This window comes from Drosophila novamexicana, unplaced genomic scaffold, assembly GCF_003285875.2.
Source record: "Drosophila novamexicana strain 15010-1031.04,08,12 unplaced genomic scaffold, DnovRS2.1 tig00004554-arrow-pilon, whole genome shotgun sequence".
NCBI lineage: Eukaryota > Metazoa > Arthropoda > Insecta > Diptera > Drosophilidae > Drosophila > Drosophila novamexicana.
The window spans coordinates 166,282-189,330 of NW_020825051.1; the positions used below are offsets into that span (position 1 = coordinate 166,282).

The following is a 23,049-nucleotide window of genomic DNA, read 5'->3' on the forward strand; positions in this document are numbered from 1 at the left end:
ATATCCGACTGCATAAAGATTTTTTTATTGTGGTCAACGCAGATAATCCGAGTTAGTCTTCCTCTTACTCTTAGTAGAGTCTATATGACTCTCTGTTCCTAAGCACGCACAACACTATCAAGTGATTTTTCAATCTCGACTTCAATGATTCACCCAAAAATATTCAAGGTACGTGAAATACCGCCTCCGAAAATAAAAATGCTTCAACACATATTGACAATTAATAATCTTTCATACAATACATAGCGTTTTGGTCAATCGTTCTCCTGGTAAAATGTATAAAAAAATATCTAATTGCAACAACAAATTGTTCGCTTGCTTAACCGTATGAATACAAAAATCGCGGCAGTTGTTAGGTGTTAGATATTAGACAGAAGTTTTACAACACTAATAATGATATAATTTTAATTTAATTTGTATAATGAATGGCACCATTTACTGGTCACCTCGGCGATATTGCATTATTCAAATTAAGTCCTCTTGTGTTTGGTTCAACATTTGGTATTTCCGCAAATATAAAGTGTGTGTACATAATAAATTATATTTATATCAATATTTGCACATAGTTGAGTAACTCATATAAAATCGAGCTGAATGTTGGATTCTTATAACATTAACCAACAAGGTATGAAAAACCATGAATGAGAAAGTTGTCTGTATAGCTCTTTTCAGAACCTGTTCTATCATCAGCAGATTTTGCTATAGACTCTAGCATTGCAAACGCCTAGTCCCCCTTTTTAAGCTTTCTTTAATTTGTGAAGAATTAAATTGTCGACGCACAATTTACGTTCTGCATAGCCGAAGTCAAACTAAATCATCGACGAATTTCTATTTTACGAATCACGGGATAACATTATGACATGTGAGTTCAATATTCCATTGAGTGTCATAGTGAACAAAACATTCAGCAAATTAGTGCCTCCATTTCACAACAACACTCTATCCTAAAGCAAGTAAACGCGGAAATATCGGTATCACAACATAAAAGACTGTTCAGACTCAGCAATGTATAGGCTGAAGCCGATAAATTTGATTTAATTGCAGACGACTTGAAAGACAATGTTATCAGTCAGGAGACGATCTGCAAATGTTTCCAAACAAAATATTGGAGGGAACAAATACTAATGTGATATGTCCCCACAGCAGCAGCTGCCAAAGTCATCAGAAATGAATAAACAAAATGTTGTCTTGTCTGCCTTGAACTCAAACAAAATGCTCACTCAGTCCAACGCAACCTCAAACTCTTCTCAAATTAAAACAAAAAATTGGCGGACAATGGAGTTGAGCAACACCAGCTAAGCTGGTTGCAATAGTTCCAATTGTTTCGCACAGCAATACTCTTCAACTGCGACAGCTGTATGACAACAGCAAGTTGCACGACAAAGAAAGTAGTCCAGTTGAGCCTCGTCTACACATATTCGAACGCAATTCAAAAACAAGTCAATTGACAAATCGCATTTATGATTTAGGTATTTAATCATGGCTGATGTAGAATCATGAATAATTGGAGCTGATCTGCCCTCCAACAATAACTTGTTATTCGATCTTAAGGAGAAATAATTAATCGAAACGAGGACGTCAATCCACTCCAATGACACAATAATGGATATCTTTGTACCAACTCCAAAGGACGACAATCATACTTCATTGATTATGACTCCAATCAAACTGCAAACTGTACTCTTCTTAGTTCAATCGGCCGATTATTCTAACATTACGAAAAATATCTATATGCTGGGGACTTTTTTTTATGAAAAAACAATAGCCATAAAAAAATCCTTCTATAGTACGAAACAGTTAGTTCTAAATGACTGACTAACTGAAGCTGAAATTCTGACTGTAGTTACCTTACGTGATGAAATTGCAAGCTAAGGCGTGGCTTAGCGAAATTTCACCCGCAAGTGCGGAAAAAAGGCGAAACCAATTTTCAAAAATTTGTGCAACTTCATTTGACAGGTGTCTGACACTTCTTAGAGAATCCATTAATTCCTGGTAGAAATGGTGGTCAAATTGTGTTTTGCATTAAAATTAATCTCCAAATATAAAAGTTTTAAGAATCGTCCCGTCGGCGTTGAACTTACTTTTACTTTCTTTACTCGAAATTTCTTTCGATTTCGGTTGCATGAAGGTTTTCTGTTTAGGATCCATTCGGCTTCAAAATCATTTTCAGAGATCTATGTAATAATTAATTTAATATGCTTTTTTTGAAATCGAACACTCTTGGATGCGTGGAATATTCGGGTGGAAGCTTAAATGAACAAAAGTTTTTTTTCGGCTTCAATATTTTCAACAAGACTAAAACTTTTAGTTAATTATTCGATGGACTTTTAAGATTTTACGGAACAAATGCAATGAGCGGGAACTCGGTGAAAATGTTATATCTAAAATGTTAGGCACAGAACTTGGCATTGGCAAGGCCGGGGAATACCCGTTGCATCAAATGAATTCTTATTAGATGACATCGTTCGTTTAAAGCTGCTCTAATGTGTACAACACCGCCACCTTAGATTGACTGCTGGCTCTGCAAAAATGATATAAGGAAATCTGGTTGCTTTAACGGCTGAAATGGTTTACGGGACGCATATCCGTTGATCAAACGAGTTTTACGAGTTTTATCAAAATGTATAGAGACGGCACATCACTTGAGCACCAGCAAGAACATATTCATCCTCAGGCAAATGAATGACTGCTCGCTTTTATGTCATGTCACGGACTAATTCAAAAATACAGCCTTTGGAGCCACCATAGAGAGGACAGTATGAAGTTTTCCCTAAAATTAACGACAGTATGCGGCCGTTTCCACAGAGCACCTTTAGGCGGTTTTTATACTAAAGTACAGTCACCATCAACCTAATCAATACTCAATACAATACTACGACAACATTGACAGCTCATCGACACATTTCGCAATTAATTATCAATTCAGAATTACTAAGATAAAAATAACTTTTGTTACAAGGTTAGAGCTGTGATTGTTGCTAGAACTTAGACTACTCTCTATATGTTATTCAGATATTGAAAGAATTTAATGAAAGTCGTAGACACATATTGTATTTGCTTATTTATGAGTTGTAATCGAAATAAATAAATATTTATAAAATATGCAGCATATGTAGGCGATTGTTTATTGTCTATATCGGGGGATAGAGTACGTGCTATTTAACTGTCTACATGTATTTCGATTTGAATCTGACTGTTTCTGAGATCAACGCGCTTTTACATAAAGACAGCCAAGCAAACTCACCCGTGGAACCTTCCTGATAATAAATATACTTTATTTGGTGAGAGATGTCTCCTACCTTTTTCATACATTTGCAGAACTCCAAAATACATTTTTATTACAAATTGTCAATGGGTACAGGGTATAAAAATTAAAGAGTTAATCAAATATTAAAATACAAAGTAAGAATATGAAATATTGTTTTCATATATTGCGTTTTTCGTATTTTGTTAAGTATGTTTTGGTGTGGGTGCAAAACTTACTTTGACCAATCGATGCTGTGAATGAAAGAATATTAAAAGAGTGTAAATAGAAAATTTTCGAGTAAAGTGGTTACATGATGTTACATATAATATTTACTATATACATAATTCAATTTAGATTTCGGACTTGTAAAAATAAAAATTACAGTGTAAATTGTGAATGGGAGAAAAATGTATAGAAAGTTCTCCTGAGCTCATAGGAAAAGAACTTACATAGGATGCTTGTCCATGGCAACCGTCTCTGACTGTGTTGCAGCGGCCATGGATGTGGTCGTCAGATAGCAGAGCATCAATACAACACTGGATGCCGCATGGAAACTGAACGATTGGCTATATTGCTTATAATGCTGCGCCAGATACTGATATCCGGCTGCTAAGGTGGTGCTCAGAGTAGATAGAATTGCGGCTGACATGGTGATGGGTACGACAGCGCTGGCGACATTGCCTAGACGCCACGTAAGATAAGCTAATGGCTGTTCTACATCTCTACGCCCATCCCTCTCATGCTGTTCCTGCCGATCCTTGCCTTTCTCGTCCAGGAGGTTCGCTAGGTCAGTTTGCGCTTGGCTGGAAATGCCAGCCAAAGTCGCTCCTGCACCAATGTCGTTACTCCTGCCAGTGCAGCTGCCACATCCTCTGGCCGCATGATGCTGGCACCAATGAATACGTCGGTAGCGTCGCTGCTCATTTTTTGTAATCTTTGTGCTGCGGCTGTAGCAGTTGGAGCAATTTATTTGCAAAGTGCTTGGCTGCCTCGATGCCTGAATATTGATTGTTAGAATTGTTTCGCGTGTCGCCAACGCGACCTTGTTATCATGCGCCACTTGACAAAACTGTTGTTGTTGTTGCTCCGCTAAAAGCACTTGAGCTGGTGCTTTTAGATGTTTGGCGGTTGCTGTTGCTGCTGCTGTTTGAGTTTTATGACTTTGTTTATAGTTATCCTTGATTTCTATGTTCCTTACTAATGTTGATGTTATGCGAGAGCATTGATTTTGTGTTTGTTTTCTTGTACTCTGCTTGGGCTGCTCTCTCGCTGATTCAAAGACGCAGCCCATGTTATGATAACTGCAAGAAAAGGTATATACGAGTCAAAAAAAATTATTACGTTTTTTTTATTTCATATTTAAGTGCAGTCGTTATACCTAAGCCGCTGAACTTGACCCAATAGTTTTCTTTTTATGTTTGAACGTTAATATGAAATTTTGGAATATTGTTTTCACAAGGCTGCAAGTCAGAGACACACCCTGTAAAAAGCGTCAAATTGCCGTTACATACATTGGAACCTCTTAACACACAAAAAACACATTCGCGAATAACTGAGATGGTTATTGTTAAATATTTTTGAGGTTTAAATAAAGCTGCCGAATGTCTTTAAATACAAAATCCAACAGTTGTTCTTCCAAAAATAATATTAATAAGAGCTAAAATGCTTAATGTTGTGATTCGGTTGGGACATACTGGCAGTTCGAGCAGAATATACTCCGAATAAACCATTCGAATCTTCTCTGATGCATGTTTACTCAAAAACACATTTACATCTGTCTAGACACAAAAAAATATTGAAAAATATTATTTTTATATCGTTTTTTATCGATTCCTTGCGCGAAGGTATGTAGGGGCAAAAAGACCCCATAAAGTACAACAGCCGAGTCGATATAGCCATGTCCGTCTGTCCGTCTGTCTGTTTTTATTCGAACTAGTCCCTCAGTTTTGAAGCTATCTTAATGAAACTTTGCAGAAGTCCCTCTTTCTGTTGCACGCCGCACATATGTCAAAACCAGCTGGATCGGACCACTATATCATATAGCTGCCATAGGAACGATCGATCGAAAATTAAGTTTGTGTATGAAAAAATATTTTGTTTATCAAGATATCTTGACCAAACTCGGCATTAACTCTTTTCCCTGTGCTTCTTAGATACGGGCAAAACACTATAAGCATTATGAAAAGGCTGGGTCTGCAAGGGTATTAGATCTTCGGCGTGTCGAAGATAGCCTTTCTTTCTCTTTTTTTTTAGTATATGAAAATTCGATGGCACAATAAGACATATTGCGGAAATCGATCAATATCGGTTAAGTACCTCCGAAATTGTTTAAAGAAAGGTTTGGTCATACATGTGCGCTCCTTTTCGAATTCTATAAATATGAATATAATTTCTAATGTATTCTGGCTGTGCTGAGTGTTTTTGCTTTTATTTTAGTTATGAGTTAAAAGCTAGAAGTAACATGAATAATTTCTTCGAATACTGGGGGCATGATTTTAAGCCCTGCAAGGAGAAAACATTTTTCTTAAATTTATGCTTTGATCATGATTGTTGTAGTTCTCTACCAATGAAATAGGTAGTTTAAGGTATGTGTGTTTATAAGCATCGGTAGATTGAGGGTATTTCCTAGTTGGGTACTCCCGGATATAAAATTCTTACTTTTTAATGGACTTTATTTTTTCACAAAGTAAAAAGTGTATATTTGGCTTATGCATTGTCCTACATTTTTTCGAGCACTATTGACGTTGGGAATTTACTCTTGGAATATATGTACTCCCGCTTCAGAGAAACTATTAAGGGAATGTGACTCTAGTGGGGCAATGACAAAATTGATTTATATGTTCACAGTTTTAGAGCTGGAATGGCCAAATTTTATTTTAAGTCGGCTGATGAACTTCCATAAAAGTCGATTGAGCGTTTGAAAAATGGAAAAACTCATCAATGAATTTGGCTGGTTTTCTCTCTTAAGCAATTATAACGAGAGCGTATATTACGCAGTTTGTTACACCCTACTTGATCATTTTATATAGAGTATAAGAGTAAAGAGTATAAGAGATTTGTACATTTGTATATAACAGGCTGAAGCAGACAACACCTAATTAATCTACCCTTGCCTCTAGGAGTATTTTAAATATATGTTTCATAATAATTTGCGCAGCATGCGGCGTGTGTACAGGTGTTTTTGTGTGTTTACTTGCCACTCAAGGTGGCTGAACGGCAGCTTGGCACTGGACACAGGGTATCTCTTGGTTGGGCACACCAGACAAAGTATTATTACTTATATCTTTTACAGAGGCCTTGGCTCTTCAGAGAAATAAACTCGTTTATATGGTATCTCCCAGTTTGGCACTCACGACTTACACATTCACAAACATATGTACATGCACAGACAAGCTACACCCATAGAGACACACACCCTCCATGCAACTGACGTTCCTCGCAAACAAGTTGAAGCCCCTTTTTCGCTTGCAGGGCACACGAAATGAGGACAAAGGCGCGACGCCAACCATTTAAACTAATCTTCAGCAAGTTTATTTATATATCTCGAGGGTCACTCATATTAACAATGCTATCCTCGAATAGTTACACAATACATACATACATAATTATTTAGCCTATAGCTAAGAGCAGGTAAGCTGCTAACTTAGGCTATTCAAAGAATTTTCTGACGTAAAGGGAATTTGCTAAAGCGATGTATAAAAAGCATGTAAAATAACTATGTAATATGTGCATAAGCATTCATATTCACATACTTGAGAAAATGGGCTGAAACCTTTTTTCAACTATGTGTTGAAGGCTGCAGAAAATACTCCAGTAATGCATTAATGGTTAATTTCAAGTTAACTTTCTATGCACCAAACCCATTGAATGTGGGTAAACCAGGTATAATGATTTTGATAGCATGCAGAAGGCGACATCTCTGACCTTTTAAAGTATATATTTTTCATCAGCATCAACATTTGTGTGAACTGTCTTGTTATCTTTCCGTCATATACTGTTCCTTGAACATATAGTGAAGCTTTGGCATGAAGTCGGGAAATAAACATAGATGTTTTTAAAGAAAGCACTTCGCTGTGTGGCGCTAAGGGACGACGAAGTATATTTGTAAAAAGACCCAGTAGAACTTGGGTAGAGGTACTTCTCGCAGCAATATTTTTCAAACAGAAGTAGTTGCAACAAGAAAAAAGTTATTTTCGGTACGCCGAAGATTAAATGCAGATACTGTTTTCCAGTAATTTGAATAAGGTTTTATTAATGATGTGAAAATATCTTGGGAAATAGAAGTTTTGCCACACAGCCCCTTATTTTTATCTCTATAGCTAGAGCTAGGAAGCTGAAATTTTCACTGTAGATACCTTATGTGATGAAGGTGCACGCTAAGACGGGGTTTCGGGAAGTTCCACCCGCATGTGTGGAAAAATCGCGAAAAACTTTTGTATGAAACTTTTTGTTTACCATCCGATCGGCCTCAAACTCATATGAAAGTTTTTTGTTTACCGATCAAATAATCGGCTACAAAAACATTTTAAAAATTATTTGTCAAAATTCATCTGATGGGTGTTTCGCACTTTTTGTAGAATCCTTTCCTCCTTGGTGGGAATGGGGGTCAACGATTTGGTGGGCGACGTTTCGCGCTTAATTAAAGTAAAATATCATTTGAGACGTGTTTCACATTTCTTGCAAAATCAAAGCTTTCTGGGTGGAAAGTGCAAATTAAAGATATTTTTAATGAAATTTTTAGTCTTGTCCGATTTGCTTTAACCTTATTTTCAATGTTCTACATAAAAACGTAATGAATACGTGTTTCAGCGATTTGGGAAATTCCATCCGCAACAGTGGTAAATTGGCGGAAAACGTTTGTATGAAAGTTGTTTGTTTACCGTCCGATCAGTTTCAAAATCATTTCCACAGCTTTTTGAGAACATTTATTTTATAGATGCTACGGGCAAAACCGGGTTATACACGCTAGTATGTTATATAATAGTGAGATCTTGATAAGATTTGGCTCATATAAGTTAACCCAGAGTTTGTTGGCTCAAACAATGACTTCCGTTGCAACATTGCCAATATTACTAACCAAGCGTCTGCAATAATTTCGGGACTGAAGCCAAAATAAAATTTCCATAGAATTTTGCGATTAGGCCACCCGCTGACGCTGACGTTACAATGCAGCAGTTGCCAATTGCTGGTCTTTTATAGGGTTCGATATGATTTATGTTTTAGTTCGAGCATTACTTTTAAATAAAAAGGACATGTGTTCCAGCAAGAGTTTTGTTTTATTAATATTGTGGAAATAAACTTATATACATGCCGCGTATGAAATTTAAGAAATAAATAAATATCTTGATAAAAAAAAGTTGTTCACATAACAGCCTATTTCTTGACCTTTCACTCCTATGACAGCTATGTGATGTAGTGATTTTGATAAGATTTTCCTTTTATTTAAAAAGTTCCGAAATATATACAGCCTGCTAGATATTTATATAATTTTTATATAATTTACGAAGACGTAGATGCTCTTTCTAGTTGATATTGACGAACATGTATGGGTAACAACATAAACACAGACACTAAACGCGTATTTAATAAATATGAGGAACATCATATAAACATGATGTAATCGACGCCCTTTTTTAATTATATCCTGGAAATGGCACGCGTAGATGCCTTAGGGGAAGTTTCAAGATATTACTTGTCGGACTTGTCCGAAATCCATAATGAACATATATATAACAAATCGCCAAAGAAAGACTCGTTGCCTCGATGTAGTGGAATATTCTATACCGATACATTAATTTGTTTTAAAAATTCTTAAAACTAACCTTTAACCTTGAACCATTTAAGCTTATAAGCATGGGGAAAGCAAAAATAGTACAATAATATTTTTAAACATTAATGTACCCATCGAAAATCGGTAAAAAAAAAAGTTGTTTGCAGATGTATTTAACAGGCAGTAAGAGGAATGTTTTTTGTCGATGTTTCGAAATCGATTTTGAGTTCTCGCACAGAAAATTTCCCTTAAAGTTTCATGAAGATCAAACAAAAAACAAAGAAGTTATCCAAAATTAAATTTGGAATAGGCGGAAGAAGTAGCGAAGTTAGCCGCACGAGTTTGTGGATGGTGCATAACATAAATGTATTTAAAATTACCTGAATTTGCATTGTGATATTTATATTAGAATATTAGTATATTGTTTCACTTGTAATTTATTTATTTATTTATAAAAGATAGACAAAGCCAGTATCACCATATGTATTGAATACATATAAATTGAAAAAAAAAAATTGGAAGCGTAATAAAATAATAAAATTTTAGAAACTCATTTCACCAATCAAGTTCAAACCGAAAAGAAACTTTCGTTCAATAAAACTTTCAGCAGAGCTGTCCACCTTAATTATACCCTGAACCCATTAAAAATGGGTATAAGGGTATATTGTATTTGTGCAAAGTGCAAATGTATGTAACAGGCAGAAGGAAGCATCTCCGACCCCATAAAGTATGTATATTCTTGATCATCACCAATAGCGGAGTCGTCTGTCTGTCTGTCCGGCTGTCCCTCCGTCAGTCTGTGCATATGTATGAACGCAAGGATCTCATAACCTATAAGAGCTAGAGACTTGAAATTTTAGATGTAGATGCTCCTAGTTCCCGCGCAGGACGAGTTTGCTTCCGATAATCGATAACTTACTCCGTTTCCAAGCAATCGATAAAAATCTATATCGATATCTTGTTTTTTGGGCAATTTTGACATATAACTTCTAAAATAGAATATATCTATGCATTTGATGTTGGAAGAAGAGGGTTCAGGGTATCCCCTAGTCGGGAGCTCCCGACTAGAACCTCTTACTTGATTCTCTTTGCTTTGCTAATATTTAGCTAATAAAAGGCAGGCAAATATTCTATATTTAGCAGAGGCGGTTTCATATTGAAGTTATTATTATAATTGAAATGCGTTCTTTACGGAACATAGGTCTATGGAGGAAAAGATAAGGTTTTTGACGGCAGATCAGTGCTGCGATGGTAAGGCTCTCCCGACTTAAGACTCTTACTTCTTGTTGTTAATTCTTTAATAATGCTGGCTATATTCCTTTACCCATTATATAGTAAAATTCTTAAAAAGCGTGTTATGTACGCGAGAGCGTAGCAAGAGGTGTTTAAGGCAGGTGTTTATCTTTAGTTATGTGCGAGTGTATCTTTAATTAACGAACATATACATTTTTAAACCAAATCAATTAAGCTCGAATTTATGCAAACACCAGTTGATATAAAACAAGCTCGATCTGCAAATGCCATTGGAGGTTCGATCGTCATGCATGAACTTGAATATTACGTGCCATTACGTGCCGCCTGTTAGATGTGTAGATATTGGATGTGTATTCTAGTCATCTAAGTGCATTGTCGCCCTGCGTTGTATCGACAAACTTCGGTTAAGAATCTTAGTGGAGGCACTTTGTAAAGTTGCAGTGTATTTGATCAGTTTAACCGAAGGAAGCTACTGCCTTTTTATCTTTCAAGACACTGGCTTTACTGCTTGCTTTTGCTTAGTATCCAACCCAGTAAAACGTGTCGATTTGTGCTGCTCAGTTTGTGCGGGCATGCACGACGAAGTACCTTTAGTCACCATAAGCTTGATTTAAGAAGAATGCGTGCTCTACGAATTGTCAGAGTCTAGTGACCTAGATCGTTGCGGATCCTTGCGTACGATGTGAAATCATGCACTATATTGATGGCACTGGATTAATGCACAGAAGTGCAACTTTATGATTCCGCGGCTGCAGTTGCCTTCGACTTTTGCTTGTTTCCAAATCACCAAGCAAGAAGCTCCTCTGTTGATATTGGTGTGTACTTTACTGTTGTTTTTGTGCTAACAGCTTCGTTGGCCATAATCTCTGTTATGCAAGAATTCTTGTTACGGGGCTGAGTGAGTGTTAATTTTGTTATTGCTGCTAGTGCACTTGCACGACGTCGCAAGGAGCAAAAGTATTTTATCAGCAGTGCCGAAAAGCTAAAAAAATCACTTTCTTTACTTAATTAATTAACCTTGCTAGAGTTCGCAGAGCACACAAAATAAATTATGCACAACAAAAGCATGCAAATAAAAGGTTGCATGTGCTATTGGAAAGGCCGAACTAAGCAATTTTTGCGCTGTATTGCCCTGACTTGAGCCCTTAATCGATCCAAAGCAAGTGTGTTATTTCCCAGGATCACGCTCTGTTACGAGTATCGAAACATACAGCCGTCGAGCTATTTATCAGCGAACAATGCAGAGAACAATGCAATTATCAACGAAGCATCATAACAGTTGTAACCCTATTCGGCAGCACAATTCTTGTTAAATTGTTGAAAAAATGATTTATTATACCCTGAACCCATTAAAAATGGGAATAAGGGTATATTTTATTGCAAAATCCAAATGTATGTAACAGGCAGAAGGAAGCATCTCCGACCCCATAAAGTATATATATTCTTGATCAGCACCAATAGCCGAGTCGATCTAGCCATGTCCGTCTGCCTGTCTGTCCGTCTGTCCGTATGTATGAACGCAAGGATCTCAGAACCTATAAGAGCTAGAGACTTGAAATTTTAGATGTAGGTGCTCCTAGTTCCCGCGCAGATCGAGTTTGTGTCAGATAATCGATAACTTACTCCGTTTCCAAGCAATCGATAAAAACCGATGTCGATAACCTTTTTTTGGGCAATTTTGGTAAATAATAAGAGCTAGAGTCACCAAACTTGACATATAGCTTCTAAAATAGAATATATATATGTATTTGATGTTGGAAGAAGAGGGTTCAGGGTATCCCCTAGGCGGGAGCTCCTCTTACTTGTTTTTATATGCATGTATCCTGCAGTAAGAAGCTTCTTCGACCCCATTCATTACATATATAAATTATTGGTCAGCATTAAAATCCGAATCGACCTAGCCATGTCTGTCTCTCTGCTAAATGATAACATTTTAGATACTAGCGCTTGTTATTCTTATTCCATTAGCCCCACACAAACAAACTACTTACTTCGGTCTTTTATACTTCGATCATGTTTTCAGGGCTTAGATATAACAAAAGTTTTATGTATTCAGTTAAAAGTGAAATATTTTTATCTATATATACTTTACGAGAAAAGTTTGGTGTATATAATTGACAAAATGTCGAAAATAAAAAAAATTGTAAGATTATGTTGCATATGATTTGGGAGAACATATTCTTAAATTTTAAAGTCTGTAGTAAGCTTCCGAAATCGACGAATTAACACAAGCGGACACGTCTAGCTCTTCGTCTATTTATGTGGCCGGCGATGCTTCCTTATGCTTTTTCATAATTTTGCATCAAAATATACCCTTTCTATGTATACTCAAGGTAGTAAAAATGTTGAATTTTTCCACACTGCACACAAAGGGGCAGGCTCATTGCAGATTTATATCTTTCACAATTTGATCCCCTTTCAGCGCATTCGAAAATGGTTTTTAATAGCATCAGTACACGTACATATACTCTTGGTAGATTTCGAATATAGCCGTTATATATATGAACTCACCTTGAAAAAACAGCTTTAGTTAAACCGATAAACCTTAAAAATTGTTTTAAACACGTTAACCGTGGAAAAAATAAATTTAATTTTTTCATTTAAGGGCCCCAATCTTTCTAAAAAACGATGTTACAGCCTTACCGTTTTAGGCTGGTATTTGGTGTTATTAAACGAATTTGAACCACTTATCGTCAGTCTAGAGCTCCAGTATAAGTAGCCATTGTTCGGTACAAACAGTCAACCTACGTTTAAGATCTACGATACGAAACGGGCATAAAGAAGGCGTAACCGTGTAACTAAGCCCATGCACTGGGCCAAGCCTTTGCATGCGAGTTGGCTATGTAGAAATTGTACAGGAAGACAATTCGAACCTGTTGGGGACAGATAAGACCCAATGGCACTATGCGTAAGGAATACAACGATTCGAAGACAATTCCTTCTGCCTGTAACAGACATAACGATCCTTACCAAAATCTATAATTCCATCCCGAAATCCAGGGGACTAATATCGCCTCTTACCGATTTCAAGAAAATAATAAAAGCTATCGATTTTTAAATCAAACTATCTACTATCTATATATATCTAATACGTTCAAAAGTCTCTAACTCCTATAGATCCCGATATACATACCATTGTGTGGTGAATAATTTATTAGAAATAATCGTTAGGCAGGTCCAATTGCTTTATTTATTTGATTAATAGCTATGGGGTGGAGACGGGGGATATCAAAACTGTATAAACTATTACTAGAAGATACAAATTTGATGACTCTAGACATGGCCAGATCGACTCGGCTTTTGATTAAGACCCAGAATATATACACATTATGGGGTCAGTCTTTCTATTTTCTCAAAACCATAATACCCTTATTTACCATTTTCAATGTGTTTAGGGTATAACAAATTTTTATGCTTTTAAATTATGTAAAATGAAAGAAAGAATCTTATTTTATTATTTGTATACCCTTTGAGGTATTTTTTTTTTTTTTAATTTTTTCATAAATTGTGTAACATATTGAAATGAGGCATTGTCGACCCATCTCTATATATAAAACTGTTTGTCTGACTTACTGATTTCACTTATCAACGCACAGACCAACAGGCAGTCCCTTCTGACAAGGGGGAATTGGTTCAAACTGACAAAGCCATTGGCCTGGACTTAGCACCGATGTGTGCTTGTTTCACCTTGTCTAGAATATAATTCTGTTGCTGTCGGCTAACAGTACCAGGCCAAGGGACGAAACTTTAATTATGTGTCCAAAAGCAGGCACTGACGGTCATTTTGTGTATAACAATGTAATATTTATTAGCAATGAGTTGGTGGTGAAAATATGGTGTCCCGAGTGACCTACACCTTTGTAAATAGGCGCGCTGCACGCCTTACCTTGCCACATATTACATGTCGACCCACTAAATTTACCTATGCGAATCGATAAAAACCATGACACGCGCAAGTTAGCTATGAAACGAGAAGGAGCAGAAGGATTTCTTGGGGGTGCAGAAGAAATAATTTGCAGTGTAACTAACAACTAAGTTGGTCGGTAAGATTCATTGTGGCTATTGGGTTAGTCGTAATGCATGCCCTAGGGAACGACACAAAAAAAATTCGGGGTTGTGACTACGGAATGGGAAATACTATCGAAAAAGTGAAATACTGCGAAAATTCGCCTAACTTTTAATCCATTAGGCAAACATTTTCTCTCAAACCATTAAAAATCAGTCTTCAACCATTTCCTTCTATTAGGCGAGACTCCACTTGAGGAAAAATAACCAAAAGTCGCCCAAAGCCACTGTACCTATAATCTGGTACAGGAAAATTTATCTAGTACCATTCTGAATTCAGTTTCCATGGGCAAACAATTGATCTACTCCCTTCCACCACCTAAATTCATCCGGATTAAAGGTAAATCTCGGTGATGATGATGATGATTCAAAGCTCAACAGTCGCATGAGCCTTGTCGACTACTACAAGAAGCAAAATATACAATAATTCCTCAACTGTGATTTGTTATTCTCCATCGTATTTTAATGGAGCTCTACTCACTACCCCAAATTATTAACTATTAATATTCCTTGTAAAAATACATAAAAGATACCTTTGAAATATGCAATATTCTCCGTCTGAGAGAAGCTCTGTACTCAGGGGTGTGAAAGGACAAAAAGTTCCTCACTCGTTTAATGATTCCTAATTCCTAATCCATAGGAAAGGACTGTGTCTAAACATACGGCTTGGGCTTTTTCTAAGAAAATGTTTTTACATGGTTTTAGAAAGGTGCACCTTAAACTCTAGAATCAGTAGGAACCTTGCGCTTATGAGACGGTGGAATTTGCAATGCCTTAGATCCAAACAGTCAAAGATGTTGAATGGATTATAATGTTCCGATTAGCCCCCAGTAGCTAACAATCGGTGATTGAATTATGCTTTTCAGTATTTTTGCTAATTCATCTAATACCGTTTGAAATTAACTTACAGATAAATAGAAGAAAAAAATTTTTTAGCGACTAAGCTGAAATAATGGAACTAAAAAACAGTAGTAGTATTGCAGTCGGGTTCAATAGACCGCAAAATATTCTGTTCACACTGTAATTATGTATTCATTTTGTCGAACAGACGCTTATTGTTTACAATATGAAACACTTTATTTCAGCGTTTTTTGAAACCCATACATTTTATAGATTGAGGTCCACAACAATAAAATGGATTTTTTATTTTGTAATTTTTGTGATTGAGTGAATTTCGATATTAGAAAGCTCTACATTCACTTTGTAAACCGAGTGTACAAAGGAAATCAATAGTCACCGATACGCGATCGTTTACAAAAAAAAAAGAATTAAACAAAAGAGATTTGTACATTAGATACACGTGCCACACATCTAATACCTAAGTTTTGTAGCACCAAAGCAAAGTTGTCGCATTTATACATGCATCTAATACATGAATTCTAGCCAATAATTGATGTAGTCAGATGTAGCGGTACAGCCAAGGCACTTCATGCATCCGCCAAAACAAACGAACCAATTGCTGTCGACCCCACTAGATGGATGTGCCGTGCGTGGGGTGTGTATGTTTAGCGTTTCTCCTTAAATACATTTCCTATTTGAAGCTGAATACCAATATCTCTGGCTCGGATAAGTAAGGAGCGCACCATTCCAAATTTGAAGCTCTTAGCTCTTGCCTAATATGTTTACTTTATTGGGGCATTGACCGCTAAAATTGTATTTTAACGAACACCTTTTTAATCTATCCATAACCATAAACAAAGTTCAACCAATATCAAGTTAAAACAATATTTTTAAACTTATATTTGAAAAATCTAATCAATACATCATAAAATCGATTAAACAAAATGCGAGTTTTGAAGTAACAACCCGTTGTGGAGCCAAAATTATAAATATATTGCATTTTTGCTGTGTCAACTAGGGTATTTTTATCATCAGCACTGCGCAGATTACTGAATTATTCTCGAGAGATGTCAAGACGGGCAGGGTGAGCATCATAAATGCTACGAAGAGTAAAGAATTGCATTGAAAAATGTATTTACTATGGTGTTTTGTATATAGCTTGGTGCCAAGTTTTGGCAACCGTGTAAATATATATTTATTCATCAATCTAATTAGTTTCACAAATGCAAGAGTACCTTGTCGGGATTACTCGACTAGGACACACTCTGTAACCAGCTCTAAGCTGTCAAAATAAAAATTCTTGTTCTACTTCTATAAGCGCCTGCGTTTCTTTGTCCATTATCGCAAGAACATGGGAAATGCATGCTGTTTGCAAAATAAGTAAATATTTACAAATTGTATATACTTATTATTGGAGATTCTAAATCCTATATACTTTAAACGCATTTAAGCCTGTATAATCCTTTTTATGCAGTTGTAGAAATCTATCGAATTCAAAAATAATATTGAACTGTTTATTATTCTCTATGATTGGCTGATTAGTGATCAGCGCGCAATCCAAGCTTGAGGAGCTAAGATGCTGAAATTTTCTATCTAGTTGTCTAATGTGGAGGAGCATGCTAATCCGTTTAGGGAAATTCCGCCCGTAAGTGTGGAAAAATCGCGAAAAACTTAAAGGTGGGTGAAGATTTGCGTTCAAATTCATTGCCAAACATCTTTATGAAAAAGCATTTGAGACGTGTTCCATACTTTTCGCAAGTTTAGTTGCCCGATTTGCTTCAAATTTATTTTTAACCTTAAATTTCTAACTGCAACCGTGGAATTAGCGGGAAAGGTTTTTTGCAAATTTTTTGCTTTGAACTTATTTTCAAAAATATTGGTAAACTTTTTTTTATTTACTCAAAACTGTTATATCCCCTTTACCCACTTTTAATATGCTCAGGGTATAAATAGCTTATAAACATTGCAACAAGTCATTTCACTGCTATTTGAATGTGCACTAATGTTAAAAATAAACCAAAGCACAAAAATTCACAAAATACATTGAATCCAAACAAGCACGATAAATTAAAAAGAAGAGAAAGAGAGAGATATAGAGAGAGAGAGAGAGAGTACCCGACATGAGACACCAGCGCAAACCCGGCATTACAAATGCATAGTAAACCTTCTTTCTATACATACTCATACACGCACACTTTAAGCTGAGCAGGTCTTCTTCCCCAGCTACACATTACAGGAAACGTGTTCTTAAATATCTTTGGTGTTTTTTGCCTGATATATATGAAAGTTTCAGGACGCAAAATGACTATCCGAATATCTGTATATACCAAAACCCAAGGCTTTACCTCAAAAAATGAAAGTTGTAATTGTAATTGTAAAAAAGCATCTAATTGTGTTTATATTACAAAGTGAAAAACCATACTTCTAAATGGGATCCGACCATTTTTTCATATGGCTTCCATAGGAACGATCGGTCAAAAAGAAGGGTTATTGTTTGTCACAATATTCTATCAAACTCTATTGTCAAAAAATATTACCAATATTAAAATTTGCCATAACATTTTTTCATTTAATTTTTTGCTGATTCTTTCTTTAAAGCTTAATGATGTGGGAGTTCGATCTTGATTAGATTTTTAAATTTTTTATACAAGATTTAAATTGTTGACCGACAATTCTAATTGAAGATATAAATTATACTGTCCCGATTTGGATAAGATTTTGCTTTTATATATATGTAATAAATGCTGAGTTTGGTCAAGATATACAAATATTATAATATATATATTTCCAAAGAAACAGACAGGCGAACGTGGGTACTGTACTGCGCGTTCATATACATATACCGAAAGACAGCCGGACATATGTAGCTAGATCGATTCGGCAATTGGTACTGACCAAGGGGTTCGGAAATGCTGCCTTCTGCCTGTTTTATGCATTTGCCCAACCCCATTATAAACATTTTACCCATTTTTAATAGTTCAGGGTATAAATATAGTAAAATTGATAGGCATGCAGACTTTTAAATACACTTCCAGCATTTTTCAGATTTACGATATACTTTGATACTGTTACTTCGTAACTGTTAACTAAAGCTAATAAGTTTTCAAAAACGAACAAAATTAAGAAAAAATTGAATATTAATTATTCCTGATGATGTTTTTAAATAGTGAGACTTCATTATTTTCATAGAAACTGTTAGACAAATGGTCTCGGCATTTGATAAAGAATGAGTATACTATATGCGCTCAGGAAGATTTTGGACACTGTTGGGAGTGTTTGGAATTCCGAAACTTGAGCTGGAGAACAGTTTTGCCTTCCATTGAGACTACCCATTTGTTAGAATGTAAGTATTTGAATGCACTTGATTCGTATATAATATCCAACGACAAGCACGAAAATATGCAACATATCTTGCGCGCATGTACGCTGAACACTCCATACCAATGCTCATATTTATTGCTGAGTAGGCTCAGCTTAACACGCAATCTGAGCGAAATTAGGCTGACTCATAAGGCAGCCCATCAGACAAAAGCTGTGTGAATGATTTGACTGGTTGACTGACTGGCGACTGGCCAGGTCTCAGAAATCAACGTGTGCGGCTTTTAGTTCATTGCTTTTGCGTGTAGCTCGCTATTTAAGTAAATGTGGGTCGCTTGTAAGTTAAGCCTTGCACACCTAGCCGCTGCTCTAGCTAGACCTTGTAATGAGTTTGCTTTGGAATCACCTACATATTTATATATTTGTCTAAACTATCTGACTGTTTAGTAATCAACCCCCAGACCACTACGATAGAGTTTGGAAACATTTTTACCTTAGTAACCTTTCACAACTCTTTTATTTTTCACCCGACCCTGCTACAATTTTGTTAACATTAACTTTGTGATACATGATTCACTTCTTTTTAGAAATTCCTCTCACCAAGTGTAAGCAGCAATTGAAACTTTTCTAAGCATTTTTTTGTTTGCAAAAGACAACAGTTAAGAGTGCTCCAATCGGGAGTGCCCGACTGGAAGATACCCTGAAACATCTTCTCCCACTGCAATGGAAACATTATGCACAATATCGGCCGGAAATCGAGGTACACGCCCGGTGAAGCTTGCCATTAAATAGCCCTTGGTTTCATTTATCAACAAATTAAACCTTCTTAAATGAAATTCTGAAGCACCTTCCGCGCAATTTTCACATACTTAACGTGCAATGGTAACAACATTTTTAAAAAACATGTTTTATCGTCGGGGTTGAACTTGCATTCACAGGAGCATCGCCTCAAAGCTTAATGCCACACTGACATTTAAGCTTTTACGGTCAAAAATGTTCAGAATATATACACAATACAGCAAACAATCACTAATCATGGACCATACGGGGACCTACATAGTACCCACCTCCGAGCCATAGAGCACACAAACAGTCACGTAGTAAGTTGCGCCCTCTACTCATGGCCTTTGATTTTTTTCTACATGGAAAATGCATTCCTGAATAGTGGAGTTATTTGTTTCCAAAATGGCAAATGTGGAAATCTGAGTTTTCGGGCGGACCTTTGTATCAAATATTGAGTTCATTAAACTTAACATTTTTGATGTTTAAAATATTCTATTTTAACATTGGTATTACAAGCTTTATCCGTTAACATTGGTCATATATATTGAATAGCTCCTATTAAAGCAAACTAATCAAAATTAGTTCACATACATATCTTATCCCACTTATCAACATCCCACTACGTTTTCAGCGGATATTGATCTGCATTTTGTTTACAGTGTTTGTTATCATTATCCAAATACAGTTCTGCTCTCTTGCTTTTTTTCGATGACGAAAATTTTAGTTTCTTGCAATTAAACATAAATTAAATTTACGAAATTCGTTGAGGTGGGAATAAAGATGTTAAAATTACATATAATATTGCTCACAGTTCTCGAAAACCAGCAAATGTTTATTGTTGTGTTCGACTATACTCTCGAACAAACGTAGGCACTAACATTCAAAGTGAGTTACGCTATAGGTTAATCACACTTAAGTCTTACTGTTACCTGCTGCGGTTTCTATTACTGTTGCTTACTCGACTTACTTTAAAGCCGAACACGTGCTACCGCCTATGCCCCACTCTTTTTACCTTCCCTATTATCGCATTAGCCATATCCGTCTATTAGCCAGATCGGAACACATAAATTCTGCTTATTTTTCATTCGCTGTCGTTTAGTCACTCGTTTCAGTTGTTATTGTTCTGTTGCCGTTCTTCATGCTACTGTTATTAGTTGGTTTTTATTGACACCTTTAAGTTCGTTTCGATTTCGGTATTCCGCATCGGTCTCGTTGTGCCTGTCACATTTGCCCAACAACTTTTGTGTCGGTTTCGCGGTGGCCGCGCGGAATCTTAGCTATTCGTGTTTGTAATGTTGTAATTGTAGTTGTTGTCGTTACAGTTGATGTGGTCTTCGCCAGGTCTCTGTTTTTCAGACTGCACCTTGACACTCATATTAAAAAAAGTGCAGCTAAAAATAAAAATAGTGCGATGGCAATGAAAATGATTCAAGAGAGGGTTGTTTGGTGTCTGCGGCGGACTCCATTTAACGGCAACTGGCGTTTTTATAGGGATTTGTTATACAACAGATAGTTGAACGCTGCCTATATGTTGTTGACAAATCAACAATCCAGGTCACATTTAATGATTTATTTATGCAATTATAATTGACTTAAGTGCGGCACGAATAAAATAAAACGGGTTTTTTTTAATAATTCGGAGAATGTTAAAATTATTTCGTTTATTTATGTTCAATTATATATTTTGTTTTTTATTCAAATATCCTTCATTTGCTTTTATGGATTTTATCCGAATTTTTATTTATTTTCATATTTGTACCATCACATTAAACTTATGATATTCAAGTTTCCATTTAAAATACTTGATTTTCTTAAAAATTCTCTTTGATTATTTTAATCATATAGTTTTTAAAACCCCGCTTGTGATGCTTATATCTGTTTGCATATCATTATCGTCATAGCTTTCATTCGCGTTTCTCTCTCAATGCACCTCCCCGAACACGCTTTACATAACTCACTTACTGCATCCGTACGTAACAACAAAATCAACTTAAAAGGGAGCACTTTATAAATCCGAAACACAGGTAATCTTGAATTTCACACGTTGATTCGTTCTCTTCTAATTTCTTTACACTTTTAAAGGCTTCGATAAAGCATTTAAGCTTATATATACATGGATATTTGTATGTGTGTTACATATGAATTATTCGATGGCTACCGTGTTGTATTTTGTTGATTTCCTTTGAATTAACTCTCTTTTAGTATATTCCATATAGAGAGAGCTATTGTCTATACTCCGCTTATTGTTTTGACTCTTGCGCTGGTATTTGAATGTCAATATTTCGCTCAAATTTGTATCCGTTTTCACTGTGCTGTTGTTTTGCAAACCCGACCCTAACTGAGCGATAAAATGACCAAGTTTTCTTTTTCATGCAGCTAGCACGCATTTTTTTCGGAATCAAAGCACAGCAGAGAGCCCGACACGGCGAACTCTGTTGCGCCTCTTGTTTTTCGGAATTGTATTGACAAGCTTTTTGGTTCTAAAGCTGTGAGCAGGTCCTCTCGCTAAGCTCTGCATGGAAAGCTTACGATTTGATACCCGCAAAGTGCATACGCTCTCTTTTTTAAGGTAGTTTCTCTCTTTTTCCCCCACTTCTTGGGTTAAAAACAGCTGATTTGTGTAAATAGCTGCCTCCCCCTACATTTAATTGGTACTCTACAATAAAATACGGCAACAAATGACGTAATTTTCTAATGGTGCTTAATTACCATATTACAGGGGGGAAAATAGAAAATAACAGAAAGTAATATATTAAATAACCCCCAACTCGGTAATACTCAAACGCTAAAATCAAAAAAAAAAGTTTAAAGAAGACGACGTCATCGGTGGCAGAATAAATTGCAACTTAATGGAAACGAGTTTTCGAGGTATCGAACATATAACGCCCTTTCAGACACATGAACATTATACATTATACTAAAAGTACAATTTACATCATTATGCAAATAAGTAAAACAAGTTTAAGCAACAAAAAATAAAAACATTAACTACTGATTAATTCCTATTTTACTTTTATTTCATTAGTAAGTTAGGTGTCCCCGTTTAAACTGAATATCTTGGGGTCGGTTGCACGTATTTTTCTCTACGCTCGAGTCTCTAACGTCAACATACAAAACCAATATACCAATATGAAATTAAAAATGTTCTCTAGTCTCGAAGTATGGACTAACGGATGCTCTGTACTTGCAGACTCCAAGAAATATTCACACTTCCCTTTAGACATACATGTTTAAAACAAGTAAGAGGTTCTAGTCGGCAGTTCCCGACTAGGGGATACCCTGAACCCTCTTATTCCAACACCAAATAAATTAATAAAAAAAAGTTCCCTTGGCAGGGCTCGAGTTTGCAACTTACTGTCGACTCTACTCAACAGCCACACCAGCAAAAAAAAATAATAATAATACTTTCCCCGGTAGGGCTCGAACTCGCGACAGACCGCACCACTTGCTATGCCTCTAATCAGCAGCCACACCAATAATTAAGCACTTATGATAAAAAAGGAACTAAAATAACATTACAAAAAAAAGATGCAATTACCATGCTATTAGAATGCGAAGCAGACGCGCATGAATGTGTGTGTGTACATGTACACAGAAATTCTTAAAGCTGCTGCCCCATTCAATTGTGCAGTTACATATAACTTTGGTTTTTCTTAACCGATCTTTATGAAATTTTCTACAGTATATCTTATTGTACCATAAAATATTTGTGTATTCTGAAAAAATCAATTGCATTTAAATTGTGGTTTAAATTGGTTGGCAATAAAAGTTG

At 36.0% G+C, this 23,049-nt stretch overlaps 1 protein-coding gene across 22 annotated transcripts in view; it reads right to left on the reverse strand.

Moving 5' to 3' along the window:
- The window catches only part of LOC115769329 (glutamate-gated chloride channel), a 54,629-nt gene extending 32,409 nt beyond the window's left edge, over positions 1 to 22,220 (reverse strand). For 4 of the 22 annotated variants that reach the window (XM_030714086.1, XM_030714084.1, XM_030714083.1 and 1 more), the window contains exons 1-3: positions 21,240 to 22,216; positions 3,697 to 4,548; positions 3,484 to 3,498 (exon numbers count right to left, since the gene is read on the reverse strand). In XM_030714086.1, the coding sequence (XP_030569946.1) occupies positions 3,484 to 3,498; positions 3,697 to 4,548; positions 21,240 to 21,244 (872 nt within the window). In that variant the 5' untranslated portion in view covers positions 21,245 to 22,216. Of the gene's footprint in view, positions 1 to 3,483; positions 3,499 to 3,696; positions 4,549 to 20,244; positions 20,886 to 21,239 lie in introns of those variants that run through there. The other 18 variants (XM_030714087.1, XM_030714078.1, XM_030714085.1 and 15 more) reach the window with 10 other exon arrangements.
- Between the last annotated feature and the right edge of the window lie 829 nt (positions 22,221 to 23,049).